Source organism: Mesoplodon mirus (genome assembly GCF_964341445.2).
Source record: "Mesoplodon mirus genome assembly, chromosome: 7".
Classification (NCBI taxonomy): Eukaryota; Metazoa; Chordata; class Mammalia; order Artiodactyla; family Ziphiidae; genus Mesoplodon; species Mesoplodon mirus.
This window is the reverse complement of record NC_138983.1, coordinates 62,103,085-62,130,394: the sequence shown is the minus strand read 5'-3', so window position 1 is coordinate 62,130,394 and position 27,310 is coordinate 62,103,085. Positions and strand designations below refer to the sequence as shown.

The window sequence follows — 27,310 nt, the reverse complement described above, 5'->3', positions numbered from 1 at the left end:
AAATGATGTGGCTTGATTTGAGTGATGTATTCTTTTAAAACGTGGGACTGATGGACACCCAGGCAGGCAGGTCTGTGGCCCACCCCCCAGACCCTTGCCTCACTCCCGGGGTCAGGATTCTGTTGCAACCTGGTCACTGGCTGCGTGCTGCTCTTTTGCAGAGGGTCTGAGCTGCATGAATAAGAATCACGGCTGTAGTCACATCTGCAAGGAGGCCCCGAGGGGCAGCGTTGCCTGCGAGTGCAGGCCTGGTTTTGAGCTGGCCAAGAACCAGAGAGACTGCACCTGTAAGTACAGACTGGCACACAGCTGTGCTGGGAACCATCCTACCCCAGAGGTTGTCTTGTGCAGCCCAGCATCAGAAACATCAGGGAAGGCAGTCACGTGAGATATTGAGGGTAATCTCCTGTAGGGAAGGGAAATGATGTTTTCTAAAAGAACCAGTCGGAAGGAAATAGCACTCAGGAGTAAGGAGTGTGAATGTTGGGGGCCAGGTCTCTCTGTTCCCATAGAATAGAGTCAAATTTCCTCATCTGGCAGTTCTTTGGTACCTGGTGCCTGCTTCTTACACAAGCCTCATCAGCCTCCTTTCTCCAGACACAAGACTCCTGGCTTTTGGAGAAAGCCCCCATTCTTTCATGCCTCCAAGGCTTTTCCAAGCCTTCCTTCCTTCCTAGCTTGGTGAATTCTCACTCAGTTTTTAATATCCTGCCTAACTTCTAATCATGATAAAGATAATAGCTACTGGGGGAGCATTTATTATGTGCAAAGCCTTGTCTAAAGAGGTGCCATATTGCATTTAATTCTTACAGTCACCACCTTATGAGCTAAGTGGAGAAAATCGTGGAGAAGGTAAAGCTACAAGGTCACACAGGAAGTAAGTGGCAAATGTAGGGTTCACACGTAGGCCTGCCTAACTGTAAGGCTTGTGCTCCTAGTCGCCATGCTACATAACCTCAGAAGCCTTCCCCGATGGCCTCAGACAAGGCGGCCAGTTTGTATTTTGGCTCCCATAGCGCTGTTTATTCCTCGATGGTAGCATGTGGCACTCTGGGGTTGAATCGTGTGTTTGATTCAACCACACGATTGGGTTGAATCTGGAGTTGAATTTATGTGTCTGTCTCCCCAGCTACAAGCCCCACCAAGTCAGGGATCTTGTCTTATTTTTGCCTCCCAGTCTTCCCCTGGGTGTGCTCAATCCACATTTGTTTAATGGATGAGTCAATGAATGGTGTACACAGTCCAGACGCAGCTGCCACATGATGAAGAAACACAATAATAGCTCCAATGGATAATAGGAAACAACCGGTCATTAAAGGTGCTTCTAAACCACTATTTACGCCAGAGGAAACACTGAGAGTTTCCCTGTAGGAACTCTTCCCAAAGTCATGGACACTCTAGAAGACGCCTGCAGTTTGCTGGGGATGGTTTACAGTGAGTAGACCTCAGTGGTTAAGAGAAGGAGAGGCAGTTTCGTCAGTGAGAGACTCCTCTCTGTTGTCTCCACCGCAAACCAGAGTGCAACCTCAAAGTCTGACAAACCAGGGCTGATGCTACCATCACCAACAACAGGTTCTGACAGCCTCACAGGGCCCCTAAAAGTGGGGCTGGCTCCAGCTGTCTTCAAAAGGAGGACCCAGGTCTCTACAGGAGAGTCACCTGTGGAGTGACACTCAGCATTTTACAGCTTTTTGGGAGCCAGTAGAATACCTGAAAACTTACTTTAAAAAATTTAAAACGTTTTTAAGGTATCACTGCTCAAATAATATTATAAGGTTATATTCAGATATTATAAAACTTGAGGATATAATAAAGAAAAAATACAGAATTCCACCACACAATCAGTTGTTTTGCTTTTTTCATACTCCTATTTTGTTGTTGATATGCGTACACAGTTTTTACACAGCTATAGTAACAGAACAGTTTTTTTTCACAGCGCAAATATGTTTTTAGTTCTTTTAAATTAGAAAATTAAAAATGGTTGTGTGAGAGTTTAAACAGTCCAAAGAAACATGTAACATTTCCCCCTTTTCCTTTGCCATTTCCTTTGCCAGAGGTAACCACTGTTGAGTTTGACGAATAGATAGTTTTGTAGTTGGCTTTTTCCCCCCTTGGCTTGTCATCAATGTGTTCATACATAATCTTTGTAATTATTGGTTAATGTTGCATTAACTGTGTGCAAAGAGTCATCATTTCCTCTGATTACCCTCCCTTTTAACTAATCCACATGGAATCTGATGAGAGAAATCCTAACATATACATACAAATTAAATATTGTCTGTTCCAGACATAAAGTGTAACAGCATTTCCAAACGCCCTAGTACTTCTTGTGATAGAGCAAAGCAGTAGTTTGGAATCTTTTGGTATAATTTCCTCTAAATACTGAAAAATCTCCCCTGACCTTCCCATGTCTATCTTTCTGTATAATGTTGCTCTAAATCTGTCATTCAGCATTTCTACAAGTCGTATCGTGACTACCTGTTGATATAGACAGGGACGTGGTCTGAGTCAAGGTTCTCTCTTTTATGCACAATTCCTAGCACATGCTAGGTGCTTGAATACTTCCTGAATGAAAATCAGAGTTCTTCGGGAGCAAATACAGCCCCAGTTGTGGAAATCTCCGTGCTTTATGGTTTGATTCATTTTCCTCTCAGTGACCTGTAACCATGGAAACGGCGGATGCCATCACTCCTGTGAGGACACTGCTGCAGGCCCAGAGTGTAGCTGCCATCCCCAGTACAAGATGCACACGGATGGAAGGAGCTGCCTTGGTGAATGGTGACCCCAACACTGGGTTAGGGTCTTCCCCAGCCTGCTCACCCCAACCCAGCCCTAACCCTAACGATTAATATTGTTTAGTACTAGAGGCAGGGTGTTTCCAGTGCACATGCCCTCAAGCATGTCCCATGCTGCCTCACATGTGGCAGTGGAAGTAGTCCAGGCCCGGACTGGGGGCCCCTTTCTCCCTGTGAGACCTTGGAAAGCCCTTTTTCCTCTCCTGGACTAGGCTGCTCCTGAAGCTGGTATTCTGGAGATTGGAACAGCACATCCCAAAAGGCCAGGGCAATGCAAAGTTAAAGCTAGCTGTTCATGATGACAGGTGGCCTTTGCCATCAACAGGAGCCATGGTTGCATATTTCTGGTGGGATGCCTGCCTGCCCTGCTCTTCATGGCGTGTCCTTTGCTAGCTCCATTTCAGGTGTTCCCCAATCCAAGATTCTTTTTGTCCTGGACTGAGGGTTCTGGAGTGAATCTGAAGCTTGCGTTCCCCAAGGTCTCCGGTTAGTACAGTAGAATAAAAAAATCTTTTCCATATTTAATGTCTATTAAGGCTCTGAGGCCATTTAACATAGAGCCTCATTACAACATATTTTTATTGAATGAACAGAGTCACATTTCTCACATTGTTCTCATGTCTGGGATTTCCACAGAAGTGGTTGTGCAGGGGATGAACAATCTGACTCATTCAGTCTGAGAACTGTGCTGTTTGCATCTCTTGCAGAGCGAGAGGACGCTGCCCTGGAGGTGATGGAGAATAATGCCACATCCGTGGCGGATGGGGATAAACGGGTAAAACGGCGGCTGCTCATGGGTAGGCACCTCACCCACCCTCCCCCGCCACTGACGTTGTCCCTTTCCCTCCCCAACTTACTGCATCAGGCCTGAACCTGGGGCCCATGTGTCCTCAGACCAGCTGAATTAGTCAGCAGCTCCTGTCCAGCCAGGGTGTGTCTGCTCTCCACTCACTGCTATTGCTTAGTCACCATCCAGGACCCCTGGTATTGTGGGAAGAGCGCCGGCCCAGCCATCAGAATAACTGGGTTAGCGTCATAACGCTGCTGAGACTTGTGCTGAGACTTGGGCAAACTGTCCCGAGCCGCTGTGTCCTGGTCTTCCTCTAAAATCAGTGTAATACAGTCGACCTCTTAGGGTTATCAGGAAGCTCGGTTAAGACAATAATATGCAAAAGTGCCCAGAGTCATCCGCTGTCTGGGACTTAGTGGGTGGTCAGTGCCTGTCAGACCACCCCCGCTCTGAGTAATTGTGATGAGAGAGGCATTTTGGGCAGCCCCTATTTAGCATATGGCAACTTGGCTGGGTTTTTGTCCACTGAGTCTTCTGTTTCGGACTCAGCCCATGTTAATGGCAGAAGAGATGAATGGAGAAGAGTGGCACTTGGCTGGGGGACACAGGAAGGTCTGGCAGCCGGTCTGCTGGAGCTGGAGGTAACTGCAGACGTTCAGCGGTGGCTGTGAGGGTGGGCATCAGATCATTTGACGTTATTATTCTGGAGAAAGCTCGACCTGGCCTCAACAAAACTGATCTTTCAATAGCTTCTGGATTTAATAGGTAAGATATTAAGCAGCCATTGGTTACCAGGCACGTGACATTTCTGAGCTCTTTTCTGCCCTATTAAAATTATTATTTTTAATTGCCTTAAAACAGTACATATGAATAATATAAAAACCTTTAAAACTTAATTAGCACTGTTAAGCTTGTAATGCAATACATCATTTCCCTATCTCCTAACTAGCTATTTGCCAGGGGCCATAATTTTCAATTCTCCTAGTTGTTTCTTCTTCTCCTGACTCCCCCTCCCATATGTTTCTGAAAAGGGAAGTGTATACAGTTATTTCTTTTTTAATAAATTTATTTATTTATTTTTGGCTGCGTTGGGTCTTCGTTGCTGTGTGCGAGCTTTTCTCTAGTTGCAGCCAGCGGGGGCTACTCTTCGTTGCTCTGTGCAGGCTTCTCGTTGCGGTGGCTTCTCTTGTTGCAGAGCACAGGCTCTAGGCACACGGGCTTCTGTATTTGTGGCACACGGGCTCAGTAGTTGTGGCTCACAGGCTCTAGAGTGCAGGCTCAGTAGTTGTGGCGCACGGGCTTAGTTGCTCCGTGGCATGTGGGATGTTCCTAGACCAGGGCTCGAACCTGTGTCCCCTGCATTGGCAGGCAGATTCTTAACCACTACACCACCAGGGAAATCCTACAGTTATTTCTTGATGTATCAGGTTTTATTTGTTTTGTTTTGTTTTTGTTTTTGCTGGCCGCACTGCACGGCTTGTTGGATCTTAGTTTCCCGACCAGGGATTGAACCTGCGCCCTTGGCAATGAGAGTGCGGAGTCTTAATCACTGGACTGCCGGGGAATTCCCTTGATATGTCAGTTCTAGATATTAGCTTTTGACTTCCTACCACAGAAGACTAAGTTATATCTCCCTTCTGTCCCCTTCCCCCATACCCTTAATATAGTTTTATCACAATTTACATATTATGAATATCTAAATATGATTCACCCCTGAGTCATGTAATGTGCTATGATTATGTTTTCTTTGTTTGCTTAGTTTTCTTAGTACCTCTTACCAATTTTTTTGCAAATTTCTGGCAGAGCTCTAAAACCTTTACAATGTGTTCAAATACAGCAGGTAACTTATCAATTCTATTTTCTTCTTAAAAAGTCTCTTCTGAGGCTTCCACCCTGCTCTAGCAGGGCCTGAATCCTGGGCCAGCTGCACCTCTGTCATCCTGGCCTTTCCCTGAGCCACAGCCTGGGAATTCCCTTCCTCGTGCTCCTGTTTTGGTGGATCCCATGTCTTCTCTTTTGTTAGTTTACGTGGGTAGATATAGATTTTTTAAAAACTTTGCATACCTGAAAATGCCTTTATAGTCTACCTTCACCCTTTCTTGAGAATTTGGCTCAGGATAGAATTCAAAGTTGGGAAAAATATTCCATCAGAGTTTTAAATAGCGCTCTGTTGTTTTGAGCATTCAGTGTTCTTTCAAGAAGTCTAAGTCACTTTTATTCTTTTTTTTTTTTTTTTTTTTTTTGCGGTACGCGGGCCTCTCACTGTTGTGGCCTCTCCCATTGCGGAGCACAGGCTCCAGACGCGCAGGCTCAGCAGCCATGGGTCACGGGCCCAGCCGCTCCGTGGCATGTGGGATCTTCCCGGACTGGGGCACGAACCCGTGTCCCCTGCATCGGCAGGTGGACTCTCAACCACTGCGCCACCAGGGAAGCCCCCACTTTTATTCTTGATTCTTTGTATGGAACCTACGAGAGCTTCTCTCTGGATGTTCTCAGGGTCTCCTTTTTGTCCCTGGTGATCTGAAATTTCACAACGATGTCCGCACTGTGGGATTTGTCCCACTTGTTATTCTGAGCACTGAGTAGGCCTTTTTAAGGGGGACATTCGCATCCCCTGGTTCCGGGAAATTTTCTTATATTTTTCTTTTGATAACTTTCTTCACTTTTCTCTTTCTCTCTGGGACTCCTATTAGCTGGCTGTTGTAATTCCTGGATTGCTCCTCAAATTTCTTCTTTTTTCTCTTCTTGATATTTTTGTTCTACTTTCTAGGAGATCTTTCATTTTTTTCTTCTAATCCTTCTGTAGGGTTCTTTTTAAATTTCAGCTTTTGTATTTTAATTTTTTAAGAATTTTACTTTGGTCTTTTGTTGTAGGAACCTGTTCTTATTTCATGGATGCTTTTCTTACCTCCCTGAGGAAATTAATGATAAGATTTTCTAACTTCTCTGTTGTTCCCTGTATTATCTTTGCTTTCCTCAGGTTCCTTTTCCCTTGTTTGTTTGATTTGGTGTATTTATTTCATACTAGAGGCTTTTCGGAAATGTCCGGTGATCCTTGGCTCACTTTTCTTATTTAATAGTGGAATATTGAAAAGCCACTTTGATATTGTGTCAGCTGGTGGGCTTTATGCTTGGTTAACTAGGCAGTGGCTTAGTCATTTCATTTGGAGATCTTCAAATGACAGAATCTATAGGTCTTTTCACTTGGGCCGGTCAGTTTGGCTGGAGAGGAATCCTTCAGTCTCCTGATGAGGGGATTTAGGCTTGGCTGCCAGTGTCCTGGGAACTGGGGTGCAGAGGGGGTGAAAGTTTGAGATCTCTCTTTTCACATATAGACTTTCACCTGACAGCGCCTCCTCTGCTGTTACTGGTGCCCTTTTCCAGAGAAGAAATTTATCTGCCTTAGTCCAAATAGGGATGTGCTGTGGGCTGTGGAATTAAGATGGGGATCTGGGAGCCTATTTGTTATACAGACTCTCAATCAATCTTCCTATTTTTAACTCCATCCTCACCTCTGCCTCTAGACTAACTTTAGTACCTCCAGTTCCTGAGCCTCTCTAGAATTCTGTGGCTCAGATGAGCTTACCACTTGTTGGCATCACTCTGCAGACTGCTAGGTTTTTTTAAAAAATAAATTTAATTAATTTATTTTATTTTTATTTATTTTTGGCTGTGTTGGGTCTTCGTTGCTGTGTGCAGGCTTTCTCTAGTTGTGGCGAGCAGGAGCTACTCTTTGTTGTGGTGCGTGGGCTTCTTGTTGCAGTGGTTTCTCTTGCTGTGGAGCATGGACTCTAGAGCGCGTGGGCTTCAGCAGTTGTGGCACATGGGCTCAGTAGTTGTGGCTCGCGGGCTCTAGAGCTCAGGCTCGGTAGCTGTGGCACACGGGCATAGTTGCTCCGCGGCATGTAGGATCTTTGCAGACCAGGGCTCGAACCCATGTCCCCAGCATTGGCAGGCAGATTCTTAACGACTGCACCACCAGGGAAGCCCCACTGCTAGGGTTTAACTTTCTGCTATGCCAGTTACTGTTCCTCCATTGACATGCCACTTCCAGAAGATTTGACATCTTTCATCTATTGTCTTTTATTTGTCCTTAAGGATTTATATTTTAAAAAATTTATTTACTCTCATTTTAATGAGTTTTGGCGAGGAAACAGAGATAAACATACATGTTCTATCTGTCACATTTAATCAGAATTAAGTTTACCCCCCCCCCCCCGCCCCCGAGGCTTTACAGAGGTAGCTATGGAAGTAAAATCAGTTTCTGGATGCCTAAGTGCTAACTGTTGAATGAATGTTGAATAACATTTGTGTATTACTTGGAATTCATGCATGATATATAGAAATAGAAGGCCATTAGCTTGTTGTTCTTCATCTCTATAGATATGATTTAACAACTGCGGCTGCTTTTTCATGTAACTATGACAGGTCTTTCTCCTTTCAAGGAAAGGTAAACTTCTAATCTGAGTTACTTGGCAGTTGCCAGGAGGAAGTCATTGGTCTGCGGCAAGGGAATGGGTGGCGTGGGCAATGTTTACCCTCTCTCGCTTTGCCCATTACACGTGGTGAATAGAGAAGGTTCAGGATAAAGGAAGGAACATCCCCCTTTGCTCTGTTCTGCATTCACATCTAGGCTGCTAGATGTGCTCATACTTGCAGGTCACTGGCTGTCGATCAACAGGAACTTTTAGTGGCTTCAAATCTGCCACTAAAAAGGCTCAGCAGGTTGGCAGAGTCATCTTTCCCCCTCTCTCACCCTGTCAGGCTTCCTCGGGAGATGTCACTTATTTAGATGGGTGCAGGGAGGAGCTGCCCCTGTTCTCCCTCTAACTCACCTGCGGGTGGCAGAGGCTTGGGATATGACCATGAGGACCCCACATGCTTCCTGACTTTCATAAATTTTTGTCAAGTATTAACACTGCACCAATACCCCTTTTTTCCCAGCTGTGTGAGCACTTCGTTAGGAAGCTAACTGCCTTTTTCTTACCTCCTTGGCAGAAACGTGTGCTGTCAACAATGGAGGCTGCGATCGCACCTGTAAGGATACTTCGACAGGTGTTCATTGCAGTTGTCCCGTTGGATTCAGTCTCCAGTTGGATGGGAAGACCTGTAAAGGTAGCCTGTGCCTCTCCATGCGGCTAATGTGTGGGAGTAAAGGCAGCTCTTCCCCTCCACACCTCCTGAGTGACTCCAGATTTGCTTATGATTCATATTGATCAAAAGGAAGCTTTTCTTCCCTGGGCTAGTAGAAGGTTGTAACTGAGTAAGCTTAATTAGAACCAGCTTAATTACACTAACTGTTGAGAAGGTCAGCTTCTACAAACATCAAATGATCCATTTCAGGCAGTGGCCTTATTAGAAGAAAGCAGTTGTTCAAGGGAACATTCATTTGCAGGAGATAATATCATCATATCATAAATAACAATCTAGAGATTATTATATAAATAACAGCCAAGATTGTTATCCAGAGAACAATGAATAACTGTACGATTAACTTGTACTGATGAATAGAGACCCCGATGACCTAGTATTTCATGGGCCAGAGTACAAAGGCTTAGTTCTTTAACGTGATAAAAAAGCAGATAACCAGTTACCAGTTGAAACTGAGAAAAGATAAAATTAATTGAGTATCAGAAATCACTTAAAAGCATTGAGGCTATTTGATCGTGGTGTAATTTGCCAAAACAAATATTTTAGTTCCTTATTACATTAATCATTAAACTGGAATGGGAAGTATAGGAAAGGAAGCCATCTTATCTTGAGAGACTTGTGCAAGGATGAGAATATAATAGGACATCACTGTTCTTTCCCCCAGCTTGTTTCCTTAATGCTAGTCAAGGGAGGGGCAGTGTAAGTCAGAGTTCTCCAGGGGACCAGGCACTTGTCTTTCAAAATGGGTTAAGCCAGACAAGAGAACGTGTGTAAGTTTAAAAACATCAGCAAACATCCTTAAATGCTTTTATGGGTCTGTTTTGTTTCAGAGAATAATGAAGCACACACAAAAGCACTTCAGGGATTTGTGGATAACGAGGCAAGTATCGCTGTCTGATTTGCCGATGCTTGACTGTTACAGATATCGATGAGTGCCAGACGTGCAATGGAGGTTGCGATCATTTCTGCAAAAACACCGTGGGCAGTTTTGACTGCAGCTGCAAAAAGGGATTTAAATTATTAACAGATGAGAAGTCTTGCCAAGGTATGTGCTGAAACATAGCTAGCTGTGCTGTGTAATGCCCACTGGTTGGATTGGAGAAGATGAAACCCTGCTCGGGCAGAGACTGGCTCGCTGGGCTTCTCTATGGAGTCATTAATCCAACCTCCACCCTGTGCTTCACTTACTTCATCTGTTAAGTAAAATAAAAACACTGAGGTAGCTCACAGGTATATTTTGGAAATTAAGCTGTTAATGATTAGAGAACACCTCAGTGAACCCATGTGGTGTGATTACAGCGGAGCTTGCTGCTAGAAATGGAATGGATCACAGAATGCAAGCAGGGTTGCATGAGGGTGTTGAAATTATGAATAATTTTCCCTTTCTAAAATTCCCTTTAATGTTATGGATTTTCTAACAAAATTTGGTGACAAAAAGATGTTGATTAGTTAACATACCTTTTCTCAGCAAAAAGCTGGGGTCAACCAGTTGGTCCCTTCCTTATAGGCCTTGTTTAAATGACCAGCCTTTGGTGTTTGGGGAAAGGGTAGGGGTGAGGGAGGGGATTAAGTGGAGGAAAGGCTGGGCAGTCCTTGGGCAGGATTTCAGACCCCTTCTCAGACACATCCTTCCCATATAAGGGGCGCAGCAAGGGAACTTCTCTGGGTAGCAGTTGTTGATATTAATAAGTGTTTTGCACAGTGATAAGCTGTTCTGGGTTGGGGGCATCATACATTTTATGCCCCACTGATATATAGAAAGAAACTCTCAGGAAAGATGTGCTGTCATTTATTTCTGATCCATTGCTGAGAATAAGAACAGCCTAACTTATTTTGTTAGAAATCCCAGAATTAAATCAAAATCAGAAAATAATATCTGATTTCACTTCATATAATAAAGATGCAACATTACCTTTTTATAATCTTACGGTGTGAATTAGGTTTCTCTCTTGGTTTTTTCTTCTTGGTACATAATTTGTCAGACACTTCACACCCCTTTATTTATTTATTTATTTATTTTTTATACTTTTAATTTATTTTATTTTTGGCTGTGTTGGGTCTTCGTTTCTGTGCGAGGGCTTTCTCTAGTTGCAGCAAGCGGGGGCCACTCTTCATTGCGGTGCGCGGGCCTCTCACTATCGTGGCCTCTCTTGTTGCGGAGCACAGGCTCCAGACATGCAGGCTCAGTAGTTGTGGCTCACGGGCCTAGTTGCTCCGCAGCATGTGGGATCTTCCCAGACCAGGGCTTGAACCCGTGTCCCCTGCATTGGCAGGCAGATTCTCAACCAATGCGCCACCAGGGAAGCCCTTCACACCCCTTTAAATTCAGCGAGTTCACTCTAGATGACTACTGCATAGTTTTCTTCTGTTTGACTTGGAAGGAAAATTTGCTGTTCCACATAATGTGTCATGATGTATAGAGCAAGAAATACTATTTAAGCTGTGTAAACACATTAAAAAGGAATTAGAAAAGAGATCTGCTTATTTTTGACAAAGCAAAAGCCTGTTGTGAGCAGCCAAAGTCAGCTACTGAATGAGCCCACTTTCTCGGTAACTGGCTGATATTAATAAAAGAATTCATAGAATGATATCAATTACTACAGAAGAAGTGGACTTTTTCTCATTTTTCACTGATCAGTCTTGGTAGAACAAATATTTACACAGAACAAACTTACTAAAGAAATTGTCAGGATTTCTGGGAAAAGTTTCGGATGAAGAGGTTTTGTAAGATTTTGCCCTTCTTTATTTCATGTTTTTCATTCCTCCGGTTCCTTCCAAATGTTTGTTTTTTATTAACATAGTTTCTCGTGGCACGTTTGGTGTTGAAAAGGGATCTAGCAATGGTCTAGTTGGCTTCCACTGAGTCCTGTGCTGGTCCTGGTTTATCCATTTGGAGAAACAAGTCATAACTCTGTTAAAATCTTCCAAAGAGTTGAGGAAGTGAAGCACTGAGGTTCTAGTGTACAGGAAAGATGTAAGAACCAGACCAGGGAAGAAGAGATGATTAGACTGACAAATACAGCCTCCTGAGGCTAGTTTCCGTGACCTCAACTGCAGCCAAGGATGCCTTCATGCTGAACCGGGAAGGGAGGGGCCCCCTGGGACTGAACCATGGGGGAGGAACAAAGCCAAGGGATTGGCCAAGAGGATCCTGTTTGGTGCTTAAGCACCACATTTCAGTGTCTGCAATAGAAAATTACTGAGGATGTTAATGTTAATGCATTCTTTTAGTGCAGAGGGCATTAAAACCCAGGATCAACTGGCCTCCTGGGGCCAGAAGATGAATTCTGGCAACACCCAAAAGAGATAGGAGCTAGATTTATCTCCAGCTCAAGTGTTTTCTCCTTTTAATTGGCCATAGCTTATAAAATTACTATTGCTCCTTTACCAATTAGTAATAGAACAGTAATAATGCACAGGCAGCACCCTAATAGTTTACAAAGCCCTTTTAGTTATGTTATCTCGTTTGACTTCATTTAAATATTTTAAATTATTCAACCCTGCAGATAAGCATGGGTGAGAGAGACCAACTGAGCTTTTAGGCAAGTGCAGTGTGCAACAGAATTTGGAAATAAGGGTCCTGGCTGTGAGTATACTTATTGTGGGCTGCTCAACACTTTGTTTAATGCAAGTGAGCAGGGAGAACTGATAGATAATTTTCACTTTGTTGTTTTTGTTATTGGTCAGCAACTGGTGTTCTTATAAGTGTGTTCTTCTCTCCACTGTCCCTCAGAGTTGGTTTCACCTCCCCTCTCCCTTTGACAATTACAGATGTGGATGAATGCTCTTTGGATAGGACCTGTGACCACAGCTGCATCAACCACCCTGGCACGTTTGCATGTGCTTGCAACAAAGGGTACACCCTCTATGGCTTTACCCACTGTGGAGGTGAGTGGAATCCCTCTAGAGTCGGATGAGACTGGGCCTTACTCCTAAGGTTTCCCCAGATCAGGGCCAGTTTTTCTACCTTGGGGGCTGAACCGGACATACCAGGCCCTATACAGTAGTAGGGAGTCCACAGACTTGAGGGAAGCAGCTGCTATGGGAAATCGTCCCACATTGATCCCTTTAACTCGTCAGGTGTGAAATGGAGCAGAGATAAGAGGTGAGCTCTTTCAGCTGTGAATTCTTTATGGACTTTATTGATACAGTTGTACTCAGACAGTGGGTGTGTCTCTCAGGAGCTGGTGCCCTGTCCGCTGGAACCTCCCAAGATAGTAAAGTCACTGCCCTCGGAGAGGCTTGGCAGTGCACCAACCGATTCCACAGCCCTGCTGTGCATAGGAACCGGCTGCGGAGCTTGGTTTGAGCTCTTTGAGCTGGTCTTTGTGCAGGTCTCTGAGCTGGAAGTGGGACCAGGGACTCTGTCTCCCTGCTCTGAGCCCTTGCAGCAACATGTTCTGATGTCTCATGACCTTACAGCTAAGTAGACTATGGCTTTAGTCAGATTTGGCATTACTCTACTCTCTCTAATCATTAGATTCATTCAGCAATCTTTGAGAACACACATTCTGATTCTTATTCTAAAAGTCTAGGGCTTCAGGGTGATTTTGGGGATCTGAGGATGTGGGAACCACTGGCTTTAGTACTTCCTATCCAATCCTTGTTTCCTGTGTCCTTAAGAAGAATGGATAGTAGTGATTTGCTATAGATAGTGTTGTTTCTCTTCTCCTTTTCAACACATCCTTGGCATGGCTGAACACATGCCCTTCCAGTCCATCAAGAAACCCCAAGGAAATATTCCCTGAATATGGACGTGTATTTGGGTTTTAGTTGGAGTCACCTTCTGACCTGGACTCAGTTTCAAGTTGATGGGGATTAGTGCAAGTCAGTTTTCTTATCTATATCCCAACTATATGAACTGCCAAGTGGGGAATCCTAACTCTCTCTGTCTCTCTTGGGATGTAGCCCAGGAGGATGGTGGAGTTTTAAACTGGAAGCCTGTGCAGTGTCTGAATTTGACACCTGAAAATAGAGTATGACCCCTTCTGAGTGTTCTTACTGGTGGAAATGTTTGGTCAAGAATGGAACTTGAGGGTTTCCCTGGTGGTGCAGTGGTTGAGAGTCCGCCTGCCGATTCAGGGGACACGGATTCGTGCCCCGGTCCGGGAAGATCCCACATGCTGCAGAGCGGCTGGGCCCGTGAGCCATGGCCGCTGAGCCTGTGCGTCTGGAGCCTGTGCTCCGCGACGGGAGAGGCCACAACAGTGAGAGGCCCACATACCGCAAAAAAAAAAAAAAAAAAAAAAAAGAATGGAACTTGAGACCATGCTGGTGAGGCTCATGCCAGGAAGACCACTGACTGGGGAGTGGGTCAGCTCGTGCCAAGTGCACATTCTGAAGGCGGTCAGCACCTTCCCTTAGTTCAGTGAGCTTCAGCTGTGCGACTCGCCTCCTGCTCCTTCCTCAATGGAGGGATAGTGTCAGCCAGGTCAGCAATGGGCTGCTGTGACAGGAGAGCGTTTTGCTCCACAGACACCAATGAGTGCAGCGTCAACAACGGAGGCTGTCAGCAGGTCTGCGTGAATACCGTGGGCAGCTACGAATGCCGGTGCCACTCTGCGCACAAGCTCCACTGGAATAAAAAAGACTGTGTGGGTAAGAGGCGCCGAGGCTCGGGCTCAGTGCGCGGGCTCACCGCTGGCCCAGCAGCACTCTCCCACGTCCCACTGGTCCCACTGGACCCAGAGTGCGGCTGACCAGTCCTCCACTGAATTCTCCTCCCCTGAGCTGCAGCAGCTGTTCTTTAAATCCTTCAAAAACAGGAGATACTTTGCAAGCCCTTCGGCGTTTCCTTCTGTGCTTCTGCGTAGGTTGGAACTCACTTCTGTTTTCCTGGTTGCTTTTCTGCATGAAAAGAATAGAGTACAAGGCACTCCTTTACCCTGGGGGGAATAAACATGGTGTCTGTGTTATGTGCTGGGCGTCGGCACTACCTTCTCTTCTTGGGGCCTTTGAGGCATGGGACTCAGCCGTCCTTGTCATACCTTCTCTCTCTGTAAGTGTCTGTATTTTGTCCTGTCTAGAAGTGGAGGGGGTCCTGCCCACTAGCGTATCACCCCACGTGTCCCTGCAGTGTGGTAAGAGTGGTGGAGGAGACAGGTGCTTCCTCAGATGTCTCTCTGGCATTCACCTCTCTTCAGGTGAGTGGGTCCCAGGCCCTGGGGCAGGTCCTCATGCCAGGGCCAGGCCTTCCTGGCCTTCAGGTGTTAGATGGCTTCAAAGGGCTTCCAGGTCTTTGACCAGCTGCCCCCTGACCAATGGAGGCCCATGCTCTGAGACCCTGTATTCTGGGGGCTTTTCTAGTGGTTCACATGGAGTGGGGTTGCGGGTGACTTGAGCTGCCACCGGGAGAGACTGTAACCTTGCTTACCTGCTGACGATCCACATTCTGTCTGTCAGGACTGCAAGAGGCCTATTCTGTCACCTGCGGCTCTTCCTCTCCTCTCAGGAGCAAACAGCAAAAATCAAATGACTCTGCTTTCGGGGGTAATTACCAAACCTGCGTGTTGTCTCTGGGGCTCACCGTGTTCCATGGGCTTCATTTGTGGGATACTGTTCTTGGGCGTTGGCTTTGTTTTCTTTTCTCCTAGTCTCTTTGATGCCGCAAGCACGTTACAGGATGTTCTTACCTGTAGCCTTGGTGCCTGCGATCTGACTCGCCACATAACAGACACTTATTGAGTGTCCATTGAGTGCCAGAAGGCTCCGTGCAGCCCTGGTGGGTCATCATATTGGGCAGAGGCCCACGTAACTCTGGGACCAGGAGACGCAGGTCTTCCCAACTCCCTGTACCATAGAGCACCTCAGAGGCTCGGCAGGAAATGTGGGCTTGGGACACATAGCATCAGTGGAGACAGGGACATGACAAGGGGAGCAAGGATTCTGACCAGGGAAAGGGGCCCAAACCCTTTATCAAAAGACAAAGAAGAACATTTAAAGCTTTTAAGAGGCCTTGTCCTCCCAGATTTAGACAAACATCTGTGATGTTGTCATGTGAACATCTGAATAAGGAAATGGTTCGTGATGTCCATATTATGTATATAAGCAAAGATAGAGATGCAAAGCATGATAATAACAGCCCGTGTGAATTGATGGAGCAGTTAAAACATGCCGGCCACTGTGTTACATGTATTAGCTGATTTAATCCACACTACAGCCCTCTGCGGCAATTTTACTGTTATCCTCATTAACCAGATGAAGAAACTGAGGTTCAGAGAGGTGAAGTAACATATCCAGAGTGACTCAGATAGGAAATAGTGGAGCCAGGATTTTGACCAGGCATTTTGGGTCCAGAGTCTTAAGCACTATCCTTCACTGCCCCTCTTGTCTGATGTTTGGACCCAGCCAGAGGGGACGTCACAGTCTGTTTCACCAAAACTCGTAGTGATGATCACTTGGAGATTAAGGCCACCGTAAGGTGAGCAAGCAAATAGTTAACAGTTATTCAGTTCTTACTATGTACCAGACAGTAGGCTAAACATTTTTTGTTTTGCATTATCTCATTAATCCTCACAACAGCCCGGTAATGTAAGGACTGTAATTATGTCTATTTTACAGATGAGAAGACTGAGGCTTAGGGAGACTAAGTACCTTGCTCAAGTTCTCATCACAAGTCGAAGGGCTGGAATTTGAATCCTGGTCATTGGCTCCAGAGCCTAACATGATTAAGACTGACCATGGAAGGAGAACAGAATTTTCCATATGGGGCCCTCAAAGTAGGACTTGCTCCCTCATAGACCCTGAAAATCCTAGCCACGTTTAGTGAGTGCCATCCTTGTCTGGCATGGTGGCTCCCTCAGCCCTGTCCTCCCAGGACAGGCTTTATTTAGGAGAATCTGCCCTTCCATTTCCCTCAGCTGTCTTGCTCAAATTTGAACTGGGGGATTCTGGCCTTCCTTCTTGGAAAGGCACAGAAATGACCTCATTTTTCATCTCACCGTTGAGGCTGTTTTTGGCCCTTCCTTAGTTATGTTTGAGCCCTGGATTCATCTCAGATGGAGCGATAAGTGTAACTCTTAGGAGGCTCCTGGTGCCCCCAGTCCAAGGGAATGGGCGCTCCCCAATCCCAAACTTTCTTGGTCTCAGCATAAGAGAGGGGCTCAGGGTGTACTTCCAGCAATGGACAGCTCTCCATTACCCACTAGTGTTTCCATTCCTTTGCCTCTGAAGGTAACATCTCTCACTTGTTTCTTTCTGAAGATGTCGCCACCGTCAGGACAAGTGTAACCTTTAAGCTAAATGAAGGCAAGTGTAGTTTGAAAAAGGCTGATCTGTTTCCCGAGGGTCTGCGACCAGTACTACCAGGTATGGAATCAGATGGCTGGTGCAGGGAGCTTGCCTGCATGGTGGGAAAGGGGCCTGTAATGAGCCGAGCCATTCAGATGGGATCAAACAGTTTAGAATCTCTGTGGACTCTCTTCACAAGATGAAGAAGAGCCTCACCTGGCACCTCCGTATGCTTCTGGAGTTATACTTCAGGGTTTCCTTTGCGGGGTACAAAGAGTAAAGCTCTGGGGAAAGCTGTGAGTTAATAGGAATCAATGAGGGCTTAAGATGCATTAGTAATTTGTGATCATACTGGGTTAAATTTTCTAGACCTTAGAGTTTCCTTAAAATAATCCAAAATCCGAATCCAAAGAAATGAAAAAAAGGTTTGGCTCAGAAAGGGTAATCTTTGGTGAACCAAGATGTAATATCCAGCTTTCCTGCTGGATTTAGTTTTTGGAGGCAGTGATGCCATTTGGCTTCAGCAGAACAAATACTCTCCAAGTAGACCTGGCCTTATGAAAAGAGCAGAATCCAGCATTCCTCTTTCTTCCCCAGCTCACATTTCCAGTATTATTTCATAGAATAATTTTAGTGAATAAAAAAAAAATCAGGAGTCATGTATTAGGGAGGGTTCTTTCCCCAATCTACCCTCAAATAAATTGTACAAACAAATAAATGCAAAATCACTCTAGTCATATTTGACTGCCTATTTTAAGTAACTAACCAAGATTAATTTGGGCACCTCCATTTGATGGAATATTATGCAGCTATTAATTATGGGTTTTCAAAGAATGTTTAATGACATTAGAAAATGTTATAATGCTAAGCTGGAAAAAGAGAGAGTAACATTGTGTATATCTAATATGACCTAAATTGTATAAGAAAAAGCGTGAGTAGAAGAAGAACAAAGAAAACTCACCATGTCCTTATTAGTGGGTTATATGTGGGTGGAAGGATGATGAGTGATTTTAATTTTTTTCCTGCATTTTCCACATTCCCCACAGTGAGCATTTATACTTTTAATCAGAGGGGAAAGAATTATTTAAAAATAGATTTGGGGGCTTCCTTGGTGGCACAGTGGTAGAGAGTCTGCCTGCCGATGCAGGGGACACGGGTTCGTGCCCCGGTCCGGGAGGATCCCACATGCCGCAGAGCGGCTGGGCCCGTGAGCCATGGCCACTGAGCCTGCGTGTCCGGAGCCTGTGCTCCGCAACGGGAGAGGCCACAACAGTGAGAGGCCCGTGTACCGCAAAAAAAAAAAAAAAAAAAAAAAAAGATTTGGTCTTTAGTTCACTTAATGGTATTGTACTAATGTTAATTTCTTAGTTTTGATAAAGATACATGTAAATGTAAGATGTTAACATTAGGGGACACTGGGTGAAGAGTATATGGGAACTCTGAGTACTCTCTTAGCAACCTTTCTATACATCTAAGCTTATTTCAAAATAAAAAGTTTAAAAAGTAGATATGGAAAAATGGAAAGGAAAACAGGTTCAGAATGAGCATCTGTTCAGTTTGAGATGTGAAGTTAGCCTTTTGAAAGGGTTAAGATAGATCTTTAGGGAAAAATTAATTTGCCTTCTCCTTCCTTTGGTCCTGATGACCTGCTGATTTGAACATCCTTATAATGTTAGAGAAGAGCACGATACAGAGAATTCTTCAGTTCAATAAAGTAAGATTAGTTAATTGTGTGGATGGTATGCAGACCTGCTCTTTGGTTCTGGTTAACAATCATTAGTTAAAAGAGTCACTGGAGGGGGCTTCCCTGGTGGCGCAGTGGTTGAGAGTCCGCCTGCTGATGCAGGGAACACGGGTTCGTGCCCCTGTCCGGGAGGATCCCACGTGCCGCGGAGCGGCTGGGCCCGTGAGCCATGGCCGCTGAGCCTGCGCGTCTGGAGCCTGTGCTCTGCAGCGGGAGAGGCCACAACAGTGAGAGGCCCGTGTACCGCAAAAAAAAAAAAAAAAAAAAAAAGATTCCCTGGAAGCCATGGAGGGAGGAGTGATGGCCAAAGTCAGGAATGAGGATGCACAAAGCCCTGCCTTACATAACACTTTCACTCCCATCCTACGTGCCTTCATGATATTGTTTGGTTCTGTTGATTCTTTGTGCCATTTATTGCTCCTGTTTATTTCAAAATGAGCCATCATTGTTGATGTGCTTTCCAGCTTTCCCTTTGGGTTGGAATTACTCCAAGGTCAGTTTGCCTGAAAGCAGGAGTTAATTTCCTTTCTACTCCTGTGCTTGTTCCTTACTTGAAGCCCCTCAGCCCCTGCTTGAGACATCATAGTCCAGCTTTAAAGAAACCAACTGTGAGAACATGAACGCACCTTAACAAATTACCAGTCAGGAATGCAAGACAATCTTTGGTCCCCATCTTCCACAGATGTGGCTGGTCAGTTGGAAACATTCAGCATTTATTCATGAAAATAAGTTTCAAGAGCTAAATTGTAAAGTTATATAGGTGGCAATACTGGTTCTTCAGGATTAAAGTGTCATCATGCTCCTAGCTGAGGGCTTGCAGCGTCTTGGCATATGGAGTTAATCATCTAGTCCCTTGAGAGTTGTTCTAATGAAATGTTTACAGAGTTGTAGCGAATGTTCAGCTGAGTGCTTTGCCAGGATTTGGCTTCCGATAATTTTGTTTCTTCATACAGAGAAGCACAGCTCAGTAAAAGAGAGCTTCCGCTACGCAAACCTTACATGCAGCTCTGGCAAGCAAGTCCCGGGAGCCCCCGGACGACCGAGCACCCCTAAGGAAATGTTTATCACTGTTGAGTTTGAGCTTGAAACTAACCAAAAGGAGGTGACAGGTTGGTTTGAAAACAGTCTGTGGTGCCAGACTTCTCACAGCTTGCTCCTTATTTCTTTGCCTTTCACTTTTCATCATTTTTGCGTGGGGCGGGGTGGGGTGCGGAGATAGTGCAACCACTGAAGTACCTCCTGTTTTTTTTTCACCCCCAAACTAAACTGAATTGGTTTGGAACCTGATGATTTTATCTGCTTCATCAAAACCCAAAGCTACCATTTTGGTCAACAAATTTCTGTTTGAATTGGATGCTGCCCAGCCTGCTAGGTGCCCAGCTCCAGGCCTCTCCCCATGCTGTGCACAGGGAGCTGTGGGTGTTTGTGGGTCCTGCAGTTGATCTGGACATGCTCACATGCTGCAGCCTGACCCCTCCACTGCTGTCCCTCTCGTTTCTGCAGCCTCTTGTGATCTGAGTTGCATCATAAAGCGAACAGAGAAGCGGCTCCGGAAGGCCATCCGCACGCTCCGGAAGGCTGCCCACAGGGAGCAGTTTCACCTCCAGCTCTCAGGCGTGGACCTCGAAGTGGCTAAAAAGTCTCCCCAAACATCTGAACACTGGGCGGAGTCCTGTGGAGTGGGTCAGGGCCATGTAGGAAACCAATGTGGTGAGTGGCCTGCTGGCCAGGACATTCTTGCTAACAGAACTGTCTTGAGCTCCAAAAACACTCAGGGTAACCAAAAGCAAGTCTGGCCCATCCTTTCTCCCCAGGCTTCTTCCAGACTACACCTGGGACACCCACACTCATTTGAGAACTACATGTGGGTATTGGCCTTGCCTACAGGATCAGGAACCCCCCAGCACCTGGCATAGTGCCTGGCACTTAATAACTGTCTGTTGGGTTGAGGGACAGAATGGAAGAGTCAGGGTTGATGAGAAGAGGGAGTGTTGCCCCTTAAGGGTCTGCGGGACCACGGTCTTCAAAACACTGTGGTCCCCCAGCTGGGGCAGGACTGCAAGTATAAGGCACCCATGAGCCTTCTCGACACTCCACTATCACAGTTCCCTTATCATCCCTCTGGTGTGACGCATGGCGGCAAATGAACGAACTCCTCTCCATAGTTCTGTGCAGAGGCAAGGCTGGGGGTTGCTCAGCTGCCTTATGAGATCCCTGAGCTATGGCCCAAGCTTTCTATAGTGTCGGTTCCAGTGTATATTGTTGGTGGTGGTGGTGGCGGTGGTGGTGTGTGTGTGCATGTATCAGAATTAAACTTGAGGCCCGGAACTTGAGCAATTATCAATTCTATTCCTCTGATGAAGTTCCAGGCAAGAGGAATCTGGGCAAGACGTTCCAGGGTGGTCAGTCTTGAGATTTGTTTGTTGTGAGAGACTGTTCTGGGCAATTATGAGAGCTTCTACCTAAAAAGTCTTAGATGGGGGGAAATTAGGGTCTCTCCTTACAGTAATACTGTAACCATTTGTTGAATCCTCATCTGTCACAAGCGTAACACTAAGCATTATATCTGCATGACCTCATTCAATCCTTCCAGTAATCTTACCAGGTAGGTATTATTATCTCCATTTTACAGATGAGCAAACTGGAGCTCAGAGGGATAAGTGCTCTTGCTCAAGGTCACATGGATGGTCCCACTCCAAAGCCTGTGCTCTGGTCCCAAGAAAGGTGAATTTCAATAACCAGACCCCTCCAAAGTAAATTGATGTCCTTTCTGAAGTGTCATTAGAATCGTGAGGCCTGAGAAATGATGCTTGAGCTAAGGAGTAATAAACCAGTGTTTCTGAGGAAGCAAAGCTGAGCTCAGAGGCGCTTGTTCAGAAGAATTGTCAGCAATAGGTCCACAACCCAACTCTGTTGCTTTGCCAAAACATAGTGAAAATCATGTGTAAAATCAGTGTAACCGTCCACCAGGGGCTGGTTCTCAAATAGTCTTGACTTTTATTCCAGCTGACTCTCCTAAAAAAAAAAAAAAAAAAAAAAAAAATGGTAAGAACAACCCAGCTGGTTGGTTGGTTCTCACTGAAAATTCTAAGAGTTCCAGTTTCCATACCAAAATGGTGATGAGAATTGGCTGTTGCCTCCCTGCTTTCCAGGGTGGGTTGCAGAAACTGTCAGGGATAGGCGGGCCAGCCTCCTTCTGGCCTCTCAGAGCTGAATTGCACCCCTTCCCCCAGCTTCTGTCCTGTGGGAAGAGGCCCTGCAGGCTCACCAGGGAAGTTTATGGCCAGTTAAGAGTTCAGGAAAAGCTAGTGTCAAGGGCCCTGTGGAACAACTCCCAGTGAGGGTATTATTAATACTACCGTGGGTATGCTTCTGGGGACTAAAGGCCTCAGGGTGAGGATCAGGAGTTACTTAATAGAGGCCTCATGACCGTGACAACTGGTGAAAGACACTCAGTACAAGGTTTGTGTAGCTGTTCTGTGTGTGAGCGTGTCCCTGAGATGCTTATCACGCTGAGTTAAGTTGGATTTGCTTCTAAGAGAGGCCATGTATCTTGTCTCAAGAGCTCCCTCTAGCACTGGATGAATTTTGTAGTCCACAACATCAGGTTCACCCTGCCTGACAGCAGTGTTAAAGATTTTACCGTGTCAAGGAAACAGCACAAGGAACTACCAGTGAAACTCCTTTCTCCTGCTGGAGGGAGGAAGTAGGTGTAAAGAGGAATCAGGTGTGTTAATTAGAAAGGCTTTTACCCAGCAGACTCCTGGCACGGGCAAACCATGGGTGTGTGTGTGTGTGTGTGTGTGTGTGTGTGTATGTGTGTGTGTGTGTGTGTGTCTTATATTCCTGATCTATTTAATGGTGTTAGAACATCATAAAAACCAGGCGTACTGGTATTTTCTGAGCTCTGATGGCACATGCAGTGGAGACAAACCTAGGATAGCTCTTTTTAGAAATTGTTTTGTGTTTCTAGAAAAGAGCCCAAAGACTGCTTTGAGTCACTTGGAAGGAGAGATGGGACCATTATGTTTTTCCTTTAAAATATTTTTTACTTAGTTTTTAATTACCTAAGTGGTGCATATTCCAAATGATACAGAAATGTACACAGTTAGGATGGAAACTTTCCCATCAGCTCCCAATCCCACTCCCCAGAAATAATCACTGTCAATAGTTTGCTGTTTATTTTTCCACATCTGTTTTTATGCATGTATAAAAATGAAATTTTATTTACTCATTCAATAAATATTGAGCACCTACTGTGTGCCGGATAATATTCTAGGTGCTGAGAATCCAATAATGAGACAAAAGAGCAAAAATCTCAGCCCTCATTGAGTTTACATTTCTGGAGGAGGGAGACAGACCACAAACCAATGAAGAAGGAAATATATTCTGTAGCAAATGGTGGTAAGGGGGTGACGAACACGTAAGCAGAGAAGTAGAATAGAAAATTCTATTTTGGCAAGGGGAGGGGTGAGGAGGAGTGTACTCCCCCAAAACATAGACTGTGTTCAGGGACAGTGGTCATTGGAAAGTGTCATTTGGGCAGAGATGTGAAGGATGGGAGGAACCAGCTATGGGGAGATCTGGGGGGCAGAGTCCCAGCCAAAGGCAACAGCAAGTACAAAACCCCTGAGGGCTGGAGAGAAGGCCAAGATGATGAGAGCTGAGGGAGGGAGGGCAGAGGAAGAAAGAGCAGTAGCAGAGGGCCAGATCATGTGGGGAGTGGAAATCCTGGTGAGGACTCTGAGTCTGAGTGAGAGAAAAGCCAACGAAGGGATTTGAGTGAAGAGGTAACAAGGTTCTGACTTACGTTTCAGAAGGATAACTTTGGCTGCTGTATTGAAAATAGGCTGTAGGTTTATGTGTGAAAAAAACAAAAAAAATATATTAATGCAGTTTTAATAGTGCTGTGTATTGTTTTTAACTACAGGGTAGATCATGGACATCTTTCCATGCTAACAGAGGAGCTACCATACTTCTTTTAAAGTTTCATAATCTATATTTGTTTTAAGACACCAGTGTTTATTAGCCATACTCCTATTGGTGGACATTTAATCAAGTTATTCCTGATTTTTCTATTACAAATAATGCTGCAGTGAATTTTCTTTTTGTGCACGTGTCCAGTATTTCTGAAGGATAGACGTGTAGATGTCTAATTGCAGGTCAAAGGACATGCATATTTAAAACGGAATAGATGCTGCTAAATTACCCTCCAAAAACATACTAATATATACTCCCTCCAACATTATATCTGAGTGTTTTTTGCCCCGCCTCATTGCTAACATGGATTATATATTACTGATCTTTTTCTTTTTTTAATTTAATTTAATTTATTTATTTTTGGCTGCGTTGGGTCTTTGTTGCGGTGCACGGGCTTTCTTTTAGTCGCGGCGAGCGGGGGTTGCTCTTCGTTGCAGTGCGTGTGTTTCTCATTGCTGTGCCTTCTCTTGTTGTGGAGCACGGGCTCTAGGCGGGCGGGCTTAAGTAGTTGTGGCATGTGGGCTCAGTAGTTGTGGCTCACGGGCTCTAGAGCGCAGGCTCAGTAGTTGTGGCGCGTGGGCCCATTTGCTCCGCGGCATGTGGGATCTTCCCAGACCAGGGCTCAAACTTGTGTCCCCTGCATTGGCAGGCAGATTCTTAACCACTGCACCACCAGGGAAGACTTACTGATCTTTTAAATTTTTGCAAATCTGATAAGTCAAAATAATAGTCATTTTAACTTGTTTTTCTTTGATTATTAGTAAGACTGAGCATGCTTTCATATGTCTGTGGCGATTTAGATTTCTTCTTCTGAGAATATCCTTATGCTTTGCCTATTTTTCCATTGAATTTTTTGGTTTTCCAATATCATTTAAAAAAAATAAAATTTAAAGTCCCAAGTTATATCAAAGAACATAGTCACTTCTGACCAAACATTTTCTTTCTTATAGTCATTTTTATACAGTAAAGTCTCATTAATTTGACATTTAAGGACTTTGGGGACAGCCTGCTCTGCAGGTGACCTTCGTACCATCTGTGATCAATTTTAGCAAGATGACAAAAAAGAAAAATAGCTATTATATTCTCCAAGGAAAAAATTCCTTAAGCTCACAGTAATTCATAAAGTCCTTCATATATAGAAGAAGAAAGAAAAGAAAAAATTAATGATGAAATGGATTTCTATTTTTCTTTAATAGCTATTTATCCTTTCATAAAGGATACATTAAGGAATATACTTGCTAAAGTATAAATTTTTGTATTTGATTATTTTGAAAACTTGTTGAAATTTTAAAAAGACACAATCCAGGCAACTGGCAAACTGGGAAGTATCCTAGTGCCTGGGTCCTTGAGAGACTAGAAAAGTTTAATTCAACTTTTAATAGTAGTAGCGTTCCTCTGCAGTAGTTGAAAAAAATTAATTAAAACAGAATTTATTGAGATCCCACTCTGTGCCACTCTATGAACTTAGGTTGAAGCAGTGAGAACATAATGGGTGAGAAACCTGCTTTTATGAAGTTCACATTCTAATGGAGGGAGATGGACAATAAAAAAGTAAAGAGAGGGCTTCCCTGGTGGCGCAGTGGTTGGGAGTCCGCCTGCCGATGCAGGGGACACGGGTTTGTGCCCCGGTCCGGGAAGATCCCACATGCCGTGGAGCGGCTGGGCCTGTGAGCCATGGCCACTGAGCCTGCACGTCCGGAGCCTGTGCTCTGCAATGGGAGAGGCCACGGCAGTGAGAGGCCCGTGTAGAGCAAAAAAAAAAAAAAAAAAGTAAAGAGAAAGATAATTTCAGAAATTATAAGTGTTATTGAAGATAATAAAACAGAAAGGGTCAGAGGGGAGGAGAGATTACTAGTCCCTACAGGGTATTCAAGGGAGACCGTCAGAGCAGGTGACGTTTGAGCTAAGACCTAATTGAGAAGGAGGAGCTGGCCATGCAAAACTCTGATAGAGGCAGGGGGTGCTCTGATGGAGGGGATAGCAGCAAGTGCAAAGGGCCTGAGGCAGGAAGGAGCCAGGCATTTTCTTCTTAAGTTTTCAAAATTGAGAAATTATTTGGAACTGAACAGGCAGCAAATTTCTTTTCTGTTTCAAATCAAGGAAAATATAAAGTGTATATTAGCAATATAGACCACTATTAAACCAATATTTAGCACATGGACTTCGTAGGAAACGCTTTTAATTTTAAAAACATAATTTAATAAAATGTTGACATGTATTGAGCACTTAATGTGTTCAGCCCTGTGCTAAGCACTTTACATGTCTCATCTCATTTAGTCTCATCACAAGTCATTCTGCATCATGCCCTTTTTACAGATAAGGAAACTAAGGCATACGAAGGTAAGTGGTTTTCCCAATGTCATGCAGCAAGTCAGTGGCAGAGCCAGGATTCGTATTCAGATCTGACTCAAGAGCCTATGTTCCTAACCATCTCAAATTGAATGCTCTCACGTCTCCCACATATAGCCTGTGCCCTGTGATTATCTTACTCATGCCACACTCGTATGGAGTGCCCTGCATGGGCCAGCTCTGTGGTGGGTGCTGAGGAGGTCTGAATAAATAAGACAGCATCTCTCAAGTCGTAACCCTCCCAGGGAAGAGTCAGAGAAGCCTTCCCCAAAGAGAGAAAGCCTAAGTGAGTTTTGAAGGATGCACCGGTGAAGCATAAATGGGGAGGAGCATTCAGGCAGAGGAACAGCCTTAGGTAGTGAGGTTGAGCAAGATGTGCACAGGGCATTATTGGCATCTCAGTATTACTAACCCTGGAGTGGAAGGTAGGATGCAGTGAGCAGCTAGGCTAGTGGGAAAAACATGGCCAAGTCATGAGAGACCTTGAATATGTTGCTAAGGAGCCTTGACTTTATCTCTAGGTGACAGGTGTCATTAGAGGCTTTAATCAGGGAGCATAAGGTCATATTTATATTCTAGAAAGATCTCTCTAACTGAATTGGGGGTCAGGACTGGAGGCAGAAAAACCGATTTGGGAGCTTCTGAGTGCTTTGCATAAGAGGTATTGAGAACATGAAGGCACTAGATGAAGTAGAATAGAAGCAGTGGATTAGAGAAATATTTAGGAGGAAACGTGAGTAGCATCTGGTGATAAATTGGGTTGGGGACTGAGACGAGGAAAGAGTTGGGGTGAGCTCAGAGGTTTCTGACTTGGCCTCTGATCCTGCACTTGCTTCCCATATGTCCCTCATCTCACCCAGCCCTGTTTCATATGCAGGAGGCACTGAGAAAAAGCCTGTGGGTTGGTTGAATGGCTAGATGAATGTGATCACTGGGGAAGAAATAATCAGAAAAGATTTATAGGAAAAGCAGGAAAAAATGGGCTCTTGAGAGGGCATGAGAAAGAATGAAAACTCAGATACAGAAAAGGGGACTAAAGGCTGAGTTTGAGAAGTGCAGGGAGGCAAGTCAAGGAGGTTTTTGAGCCAGGGAGTGAAGCAGTCAGAGAAGCACTTTAGGAAGGTGAATCTTTTTTTTTTTTCTTAATTTTATTATTATTTTTTGCTGCATTGGGTCTTCATTGCTTCGCGTGGGCTTTCTCTAGCTGCGGCGAGCGGGTGCTACTCTTCGTTGCGGTACGCGGACTTCTCATTGCGGTGCCTTCTCTTGTTG

General features: G+C 44.8%; 1 protein-coding gene across 1 annotated transcript in view; it reads left to right on the top strand.

Annotated features, from left to right (window-relative positions):
- Nucleotides 1-27,310, top strand: part of SCUBE2 (signal peptide, CUB domain and EGF like domain containing 2) — a 66,930-nt gene that overhangs the window by 17,152 nt on the left and 22,468 nt on the right. The window contains exons 5-16 of the mRNA XM_082627121.1: nt 162-287; nt 2,655-2,771; nt 3,503-3,592; nt 8,584-8,700; nt 9,659-9,781; nt 12,508-12,624; nt 14,212-14,334; nt 14,763-14,879; nt 15,139-15,225; nt 16,939-17,043; nt 19,663-19,818; nt 20,213-20,419. Of these exons, the coding sequence (XP_082483247.1) occupies nt 162-287; nt 2,655-2,771; nt 3,503-3,592; nt 8,584-8,700; nt 9,659-9,781; nt 12,508-12,624; nt 14,212-14,334; nt 14,763-14,879; nt 15,139-15,225; nt 16,939-17,043; nt 19,663-19,818; nt 20,213-20,419 (1,485 nt within the window). The remainder of the gene's footprint in view (nt 1-161; nt 288-2,654; nt 2,772-3,502; nt 3,593-8,583; nt 8,701-9,658; nt 9,782-12,507; nt 12,625-14,211; nt 14,335-14,762; nt 14,880-15,138; nt 15,226-16,938; nt 17,044-19,662; nt 19,819-20,212; nt 20,420-27,310) is intronic.